We start from the raw sequence: 8,921 nt of genomic DNA, 5'->3' as shown, positions 1-8,921 counted from the left end.
TGTATCTGGGAAGGAGAGAAAATGGCGGCGGAGCCGAGCAAGACCGAGATTCAGACTCTTTTCAAGAGGCTCCGCGCGGTACCAACCAACAAGGTGCGGGCCCGGAGCCGTCGAGGAGCGCGGGGAGGGGCCAAGAAGGGAGGGCGCGCTGGCGTGGTCCCCGGGGCCCTCCCCCCACGGCTCAGGCCCTGCCGGCGTCCCCGGACCCGGTCCTCGGCCCCCCTCATCCCGGGCCTGTCTCCTCCGCCAACCGCCCCTGGGCCTCCGGCCCGACCTCTCTCCTTCCTCCCAGGCGTGCTTCGACTGCGGCGCCAAGAACCCGAGCTGGGCCAGCATCACCTACGGCGTCTTCCTGTGCATCGACTGCTCCGGGGTGCACCGCTCGCTGGGCGTCCACCTGAGCTTCATCAGGTGGGCCCGCCCCACCCCCTCCTCCTCCCCCCGGAGACACCCCCCCCCCCGAACCGTTTGGGGGAGCGAGCTGCCCCCGCCCCCGCCCCCGCCCCGCTCCCAGCCCCGGGCAGCAGCAGACCCTCGCTTTTACAGTTTAGGCCACCGAAGCCCAGGCGGGAGGGGGAAGCGGGGGCAGAGGTCCCCAGGGAGAGGCCAAGTTAGCTCCACGTAGATCGGAGCCAGGTAGGAAGCGCCAGGGCTCGGGCCACCCTTCCCAGCAAAGCCCGGCCTTGGTCCCCGTGCCGGAGGACTCTTTTCTGGGGTGCAGAGGAGCCGCAGACACAGGACTCGGACACCGGGGAAGGACTTACTCTCCTCGGGCCCTGTGATCTTCCACGCAGGTCCACAGAGTTGGATTCCAACTGGAACTGGTTCCAGCTGAGGTGTATGCAGGTCGGGGGCAATGCCAATGCGGTAAGGGTCCTCCCCGCTGGCGGGGCTGCTTTGTTAGGGTCAGCCATCAGTCTTTGGTGGTGCCTCTGAGGGCCCCTCTCTGCTGACCACCCGGGTTACACGATGAGAGAAGGCGTCCCATCCACGTTAACACAGAATGGTGGCTTTATTCTTTGAGTTTAGAACTCACTTCATACCTTGTCAAAGTGGCTGAGAGTCAGATGTACTGGGTCTGGTCCCACCCCCAGAATCCTGCTGGTCCCGTAGGGAGGGGGAATCTGGGCATTGGCAGGAGCATCTGAAGGGGGGTTGGTTGAGAGCTGAGCCCCCTCACTAGACTTCTCAGAAGGTGGTCGACTCTTCTGAGGAACTGCATCTCTTAGTGTACAGGAGATTCCTTTCCTGTGAGATGCTCTCTGTCATTAGAGACTGCCCGCTTGTCTGCCTTTGTGTCCATGGTAGCCGGGGCTTAGGAGGGCACATCTGCTTAGACTGGTAAGGAGTGCCCGTGACTTTGGCATGATCATCTCCTCTGCTTTCCTGTTGCCAGACGGCTTTCTTCCGCCAGCACGGCTGTACCACTAACGATGCCAACAGCAAATACAACAGCCGTGCAGCCCAGACATATCGGGAGAAGATTCGGCAACTGGGGAGTGCTGCCCTTGCCAAGTATGGCACGGATGTAAGTGCTTGTCTTGGGTGGAGAGCTGGAAAGTCGGGGAGAGGATGGAGCACAAAGCCCTGAGCTCCAAAGGGTGTTTGTTTTCTTCCTTCTAGCTTTGGATAGAGAGTATGAACAGTGCTTCTGGCCATTCCCCAGAAAAGAAAGACTCTGATTTCTTCACAGAACATACCCAAGTGAGTACTAGTGTAGTGAGAGGGACATTTACCCCATCGATCTCCACTAAGGTCTTTATTTTCCCCACACCTGGAGCTTTCACAGACCTGTTATAACAGACGAGCCTTGTGTCTCAGCAGATTGTGACTGAACAGTTTACTTGCTCAGTACTCTTGGGAGCTTTATCCCTGCCATAGGTATAGGATCAGCCTGAAGCCTTTGTGATTATTTTCCTGTCCCAGTAGTGGCCTTAGCCCCTGGAGGGAGGTGTTGTTGGACACCCTAAGTATAGAGCTGTTTGGAGGGCGATTTCCTGTGGTGTGGTCTCTTACAAAGAAGAAGCTGGTTAGATCTGGAAACGACTTTAGAGATTATCTAGTCTGAGGCCCAGAGGCATCTAGCCCCTGGCCTAAGGGCACCCAGCCAGTGGGAGATGGAAATGGATTTGAAACCAGGTCTTCTGACCCAATTCAGTGGTCTTTCCACTGCCCTGCTGCTGATTCTTGCTAAAGTCCTCTGGCCCCACTCCCGTCACTATGAATGGGACAGGAAAAAGCATTGTCTTTGGGATTCACAGTGTGAGTTCAAGTCCCAGCTCTATGTAGTTGGTCAGTTTTACTGTCCCAAGGTTTCAGTTTCCTCATCTATGACAAATGAGTTAAACTAGAAGGCCTCCAAAGTCTTTCCCAGCTCTGACTCTGCGATGATCCTTTCAGGAAAGTGGGCTTTCAAATGCTCTTAGGAGCCATGAGGGTGTCTGCAAAACAGGTTTTCATGCCTCATTTCACAAATTATAATCCTTGGCCCAGTTTTCCTCAAGAACCTTAAATCAGGGCTTTGAAACTCAGAGGGCCTCAAAATTTATTGCCAGGCCTTGCAGAGCTTGTGTGACTAGGCCTTCCTTTCAGCCTTCAACCTGGGATGTGCCAGCCTCTGAACCTCAAGTCCCTGAACAACCACTATCCCAGCCTGTGGAGAGCAGTGTCCCCACACGTGAGTGCAGCGATCGCGTGTCTCTAATGCCCCCAGGGAATACAAAGGCCCGTTAATACTGTCTCTGGACCCCACCTTTGGAAGCAGGAGAAAGGGCTAGGGGTCAGCAAAGATTGAGGATGAGGGGGATACTGAGCTAAGGAAGGTCCCGGGGGGCGGGGTGGGGGGAGTACTGCCCCTTTGAGTTGGCAGCTCCAGACCAGAATTCACTAGTAATAGGTCTTTAAGAGTCATGAGGACCCTTCTTCTGTTTCCTTTAGTAGTAACCCCAGAAGTTTGGGGCAAGTAGCAGCCTATCTTCTGCAAGGGCAGAGAAGAGGCTGCATGAGTGGGTCGGGTGCCTAATTGATGCCTTTGTGTCCATAGAACCGAAGCAGGGCCCCACAGCAGACCTGCTCAGCACTTCTCCCAAAACCTCCCTGGGTGAGTGAGCCATTCGTGGGCATGGGCACCCACGAGGCTAAGACTCAGGTTCTCTTTTGTGGAGAACTGAGCATCTGGGCCCTTCTGAGAGCTGGCTTGAGTATGACTCAGGTTGAGTGGCAGCCTATGCTGAGACAATCTCAGGGCCAGCCTCTCCTAGCTACTGAGGACAGATGAGCACCAGATCCTCTGACTTTGGCCTCTTTGGGGGTGTGGGAAGGGGGCAGTGGAGAAGCAGATTGAGTCCTAACACTCAGGTTTTCCAACTTCAGAGTCCCAATTCAATCTCTTGACCACACTGCCTCTTAACCATTTCTCCCCCGCACTGTGTAAATGTTGAGGCCAGGAGGCCCAGGTACTTGGGCTTCTCTTGGAATCTCTGAGAATCCACAGCCCTCCTGGGCTGTTGCTTCCTTTCTTTGTGAGTCAGTCAGTTCCCATTAGTAGAGGGTGGAAGGGATTACTTTATGTTTGGTGTTAGATGATGCACTATGCTTTTTCTAGCCCACTCTCTCTTTTAAGTTCTAGCATTTCCTTAGGATGACCTGATCTGTGAGGCCCCCATTTCCTTTGGTGTCAGGGCTTCCACAAGTCCCAGCATATTCTGCTGAGACTTGGTGGGGAGGAAGACCAGGACTCTTTAAACCAAGCTGATGGCTGCAGGATTGGGATTTCAACTCCCAGCCATTTTTCATCCAAAGCTAGGCCTTCCAGCCCATCAGTCCGTTTGGGGGCTCTCTAGTGCAGGCCTTTCTCTCCAGTTGGGAACACTGGGGTGGACCCTGTGTTAGCCTCAACTCTGTCTCTCCTAGAGTCCATGTTTCTGTCAGTCCAAGGGTCTGTTCCTGCCAGAGGTAATGGCTCTAAGGGAAGCTCTCCCTCCCCCTGCATTCCAGCTTCCTGCCTCAGGGAGCTGAGGATGGTGTTGGTGCCTGGCCCAGCCTAGCCACTCTTAGCCTTGGTTCAGGGACTGTGACTGTCCTGGGGAGCGGTAAAGCGAGGCAGAGATGCTGGGAGTTGGTAACCTTCACTCATCTCTTTCTGCATGGGCTGGACTCAGTGCCGTTGTTCAGAGTGCCTAGGGGCAGCTTTCGCCTTTCCTCCCCCAAGCTGCCATTTCCAAAAGCGGTTGCTGTGAAGCTGCATGCTCTGGTCTGAGCCCGAGTCGGCTCTGCCTTTGTGTTTGATCTCACCTTTCCAATTTCTCATGGCAGAATTGAAATCCTCAATTATTGGCAAGAAGAAGCCAGCAACAGCTAAGAAAGGGGTAGGTTCCCCAGTCCACAAAGGCGATGGTCAGCTCCCTAGTGTGGGTATGACCAGGGTGCCATGGTTGGAGAGGAAGTGGGTGGCTTCCTGCCCAGCAGGCCTTGGGTCACCTTAGACTCTCTTCCAGTTGGGTGCCAAGAAGGGGCTAGGCGCTCAGAAGGTGAGTAGCCAGAGCTTCAGCGAGATTGAACGACAAGCCCAGGTGGCCGAGAAGCTTCGGGAGCAGCAGGCAGCCGAGGCTAAGAAGCAGGCTGAGGAGTCTGTGTGAGTGCCCCGGGGGTGGCGTGGCTCTGTTTGGGTCCCTTGCCTCTGACCCCCAGAGCCATACATGGGGCCTAATGGAGAGCTGGGATTGGGGGTGGGGGGAAGGATGGTTATTGAACTGGCCTTCCTCTCCCAGGGTCAGTTCCATGCGCCTGGCCTACCAGGAGTTGCAGATTGACCGCAAGAAAGAAGAGAAGAAGCTACAGAGTATGGAGGGGCAGAAGCGGGAGCAGGCAGAGCGCCTGGGCATGGGCCTGGTGTCCCGAAGGTGGGGCTCCCTCAGGGAAAGAGGGGTGTGCAGGTGGGGCTTATACATTAAGGAAGGGAAGCAGTTTAGCGGATCACTGGAGTTGGGGCAAGAATACCACAGCATAGGCTCCGGGTGCAAATCCTGGTGCATGACCTGAAGCAAGTACCCCTCTGACATCAGTTTTCTGTAGCTGCCAGATGAAGGGAACTGAACTATGGCTAAGATTCCTTCTGGGATCACTGATGGGAGCGTGGGCTCATTAGCAGTTTGCTGTTGCTGTTTGCAGGCAGCAGCCTTTCCCTGCAGGTTTGGACACTGGTCAGGCCTCATCAAGGTGGAGCGCTGTACTCACCATCCTTAGGTTGGGGCATTAGGAACATCTCAGCTTGGCAGGGAACACACATCCTGGTGGCTTTCCGCAGTGGGTGGCCCCTCACCATGAATGCAGGAAGCCGAGGGCCAGGGTGAGGACTGAGCGGCCGCCACGTCCCTCTTGGGCTGATCCCGGCCTCTCGTTCTGGTTTCCTGCACAGCTCTGTGTCCCACTCGGTGCTATCGGAGATGCAAGTGATCGAGCAGGAAACGCCGGTGAATGCCAAGTCCTCCCGGTCCCAGTTGGATCTCTTTGATGACACCGGGAGCTTTGCTTCTGGGCCCCCTAAGTAAGAGCCGTTGTGGAGGGGTGATGAGTGTCCTCAGGCTCTGCCATGGGCTCCTCTGAGGAGATCTGCCTTTTTGCCTTTTAGGTATAAGGATAACCCCTTTTCTCTGGGAGATGGCTTTGCTTCCCGTTGGGACTCAGATGCCTCCTGGAGTATGGACAGGATGGAGGAGAAAGAGCCCGAGGTGACAATCTCTAGTATCCGGCCTATTGCAGAAAGGTAGAGTGATGTCTGAGGCTTTGGGGACTTGGTAGGAAAATGTCAGCTATCTGAGGGGATGAAGAGCACTTAACTTCCAGGCCTCAACCTGCCTCAGTGGAAGGATCCAAATGGTGCCTTGGTTTCTTGCCTGGCCTGAAAAATGATCTCAGATTCTTCCCTGATGTAGTGGGGAATTGTACTCCCTAGTGGGGCCCATATTCTTGTGCTTCCTGTAGAGAGAGGTCATGGGAAGCCTCAGGGGTGTTCCTTCCGTCTCCCCCTCAGACCCACAAACCGGAGGGAGGTCGAGAGCCGGCCATCGGCTGTGGAATCCAACGAAGCCCGTCAGAAGTTTGCGGGAGCCAAAGCCATCTCATCAGACATGTTCTTTGGGAGGGAAATGGATGCCGAGGTGTGTGAGCTGTGCTGTGGGCCTGGTGCTGGTCTGGCAGCCTCTGGCTCCTCCTGTTGTGATCATTTGGCTTCTTCCTTCCCGCAGTATGAAGCCCGTGCTCGGCTGCAGCAGCTTTCAGGTAGCAATGCCATCAGTTCTGCAGACCTCTTTGGGGAGACAGATGGAGCCCCCGGAACAGGTGAGGGCAGCGCAGCATCTTTCCATCATGTGGCCAGAGCTGGGGGATTGCTTTGCAGGCCCCTGGGTCACCCCCTGGCTTTCTTCCCGCAGCAGGGGTGTCTCTGGGGAATGTGCTCCCTGCGGCAGACATTGCCCAGTTCAAACAAGGAGTGAAGTCTGTGGCTGGGAAGATGGCTGTCCTGGCCAACGGGGTGATGAACTCTCTACAGGTGAGCTCTGGGGCCAGGCCTGCTGGCTGCAGGAGCCCTCATTCCTTTGTGGGGAGAAGGAACGAAAGCAGACTTCACATTCCCCTGGATTTTGGCCTCACACCTAGGTTACCCATGCTTCTCCTGCCCTGACAAGAAAGATGCCTAAGTGCATTCTTGTTTTTTCCCCCCACATTACTGTCATAGCTCTCCTCCATGCCAGCTTGAATGAAATCGGGAGGTCTTTCTCTTTGGGTTGAGACATGCAGGTGTCCAGCCCAGGTTGGCCACCTTGGGGGGCTGAAATCAAGGGGAACCAGCCTTAGCAGGCTGTTGTCTGTTTGTTTTCCTTGTTCTCCTTCCTTGGCTCTGCCCAGGCCTACACCCTCGTGCCTGGTGTTCCCCCCTGAGCTGATGTTTCTCTCTCGCCAGGATCGTTACGGCTCTTACTGACCCAGGGCCTGTGGTGGTGGCAGCAGCCGTGGCAGCAAGAGAAACCTGTGTTCCCTTGAGCAGGGATGCTAGCCCCATGGTAGTTGTGGGGGAGATATGTGAGTGTGTGTGTATGTGTGTGTGTGGGTGCGTGTGTACATGCGTGTTGGTGTGTGCACGCCAGCACCAGTGGGGTGGCCTTGGGAATGCTGGGTGAAGGGAATGGTCAAACACCAGCCCCCTTCTCCCTCCCTGCCCCTTCACCCCCAGCCCTTTCAAACCCTCACCTCCTGGGTGCTAGGTCAGTGTCCCCTCCTTCTTGCCCTCCCTCCCTTCATCACAGCTGCTGCTCCCCCATGACTCGCTGTGCTGGAGAGGGAGAGAATTTTCTCAGTGTCTCCCAGAGCCAGGCTGATGGCCATTCTCCTCCCTGCCTCCCCCGCACCAAGAAAGGGAAGGTCAGAGGGTCTCAAGGCCTTTTTCTAAGACTGGGATGCGTCCCTTTGGTTGGACTTCCTATCCTCGAGACCAGAGGGACTATTTGGCTAGATCCCTTTTCAGTCTGGGCTCCATGGTGAGGGAGGGAGGCTGGCTTGGACAGAGGCCCAGGCTAGCGCCAGCCTCTAAGAGATGGGCTGCACCCAGGGGCGTGGGAGGGGAGAGACCTTGCTTTGAACTACAAGGGCTAAAAGTGCTCAGTTTGGAGCCAAAGTGGAGGCCCTTGTGATTTCTCCTCTGCATCCCCACCCCTATTTGCACTAATCACTTCTGCCTTCACAGTGGAGGGAGGCCATGTCCCTTCCTCTCCCCTCCTTGGCTGAGGTGCGTCTGGGGCCAGGGGCTGAGGTTCTCTTGCTTCACCTCAGGGCCTGGGGTCTTGGCCAGGTGCTGTACTATGTGCTTTGGATGCCATGAAGCCCCACAGCATGGCTACTTCTTGGTCCCTTTTCACGGGTCTGAGCTGTGGTCCCAAAGTCTGGGGCACGTACAGCCTGGGTCCCCCTGAGCCCTCTGCCCACTGGCTAGATGCTGCTGGGAGCAGTGAGAGAGCTGGGGAAGGGGAGCTGGCTCTTGGGTGAGCTGTGCTTTCCCCTTGGGGGCTGGGAGGCTAGGGTTCTCTGCCCAGCTGGCACTTAGCGGCATGGAACGTGCCACTGCTCTGTGATCACTGCCACTGCCCACAGAGGGCCGTGGAGCTGCTGAGCACCATGGGACACACTCCTCTTTCCTTCCCACCTTTCCCCAAAGGGACATGACTTGCTTTATGGACTGTTTGTATTATTTGGAAAAAAGTGGTGTCAATAAAGCCCAAGCTGGGCCCAGGGCCCCTCTTTGGTCTGAGCTGAAACAGTGTTGCTGAGTCCTCTCTCCCTTTCCCTCCCCACCTCCTGCCCCCAGATGCCACCAGCGCCTCACTCTCTGGACTCCCACCGACATGAGTAGGGCATCTGTGTAGAAGCGGAGGGCACACTCTCCAGCGCCTCCAGCTTGTCACTCCTTTGAAAGCCGAAAGCCACTGCCTGCTGGGACCTGTGCTTCTGGGAGGTTCTGTGCAGCCTCGACCTCACCACCCTGTGGCATGTAGAGGAAAGAGCTGGCATTAGTTGATTTTTCAACATACCAGCAGTTACGTGGATGTGGGGCTGGTGTTCTGTAGCTAGGGTGGGTGAGAGGGACAAGGAGAGCCTCACTTTTGGTGGATGCTATAACGGACAGCTCAGAAAGCCCAGAGCCACACGGTGCTGGAGGATTTCAAGAGATGGTTTGGCAGAGGTGATGGAGCTGTTGCATGAGATGTGGATGCTTCTCAGACATGTTCCCTTGCAGAAATTTTGGAGGAAATGAATGAATGCTACTGGAGGGGAGCGTGTGCTTAGCCAAAATGTTTCTTAATCTGCAGACCTCTAAGTTCTCTGCAGACAGCCAGGGAGACAGCTAGCAGTTGGGACAAAGGTAGGGA

The 8,921-nt window shown here is 55.9% G+C and overlaps 2 protein-coding genes across 3 annotated transcripts in view; one reads left to right on the top strand and one right to left on the bottom strand.

Annotated features, from left to right (window-relative positions):
* ARFGAP2 (ADP ribosylation factor GTPase activating protein 2) lies at positions 1-8,309 on the top strand. Of its 2 annotated transcripts, none has more exons than XM_036764049.1 (16): positions 1-93; positions 293-411; positions 795-867; positions 1,397-1,528; positions 1,624-1,704; positions 2,593-2,677; positions 3,044-3,100; positions 4,315-4,367; positions 4,497-4,633; positions 4,770-4,901; positions 5,417-5,545; positions 5,630-5,764; positions 6,032-6,158; positions 6,246-6,339; positions 6,432-6,550; positions 6,962-8,309. In XM_036764049.1, exons 1-16 carry the CDS (start codon positions 22-24, stop codon positions 6,980-6,982), a joined length of 1,566 nt encoding a protein of 521 aa, XP_036619944.1. In that variant the 5' UTR covers positions 1-21; the 3' UTR covers positions 6,983-8,309. The 2 variants fall into 2 exon arrangements, with proteins under 2 accessions (XP_036619944.1, XP_036619946.1); XM_036764051.1 differs by having other exon boundaries at positions 12-93; positions 6,435-6,550.
* The window catches only part of C6H11orf49 (chromosome 6 C11orf49 homolog), a 182,132-nt gene continuing 181,431 nt past the window's right edge, over positions 8,221-8,921 (bottom strand). The window contains exon 9 of the mRNA XM_036764053.1: positions 8,221-8,533. Coding sequence (XP_036619948.1) covers positions 8,374-8,533 — 160 coding nt within the window. The 3' untranslated portion in view covers positions 8,221-8,373. The remainder of the gene's footprint in view (positions 8,534-8,921) is intronic.

The sequence above is a fragment of the Trichosurus vulpecula genome, chromosome 6, assembly GCF_011100635.1.
Source record: "Trichosurus vulpecula isolate mTriVul1 chromosome 6, mTriVul1.pri, whole genome shotgun sequence".
NCBI lineage: Eukaryota > Metazoa > Chordata > Mammalia > Diprotodontia > Phalangeridae > Trichosurus > Trichosurus vulpecula.
The sequence above is the reverse complement of the archived record's forward strand: the minus strand, read 5'-3'. Positions and strand labels throughout refer to the sequence as shown.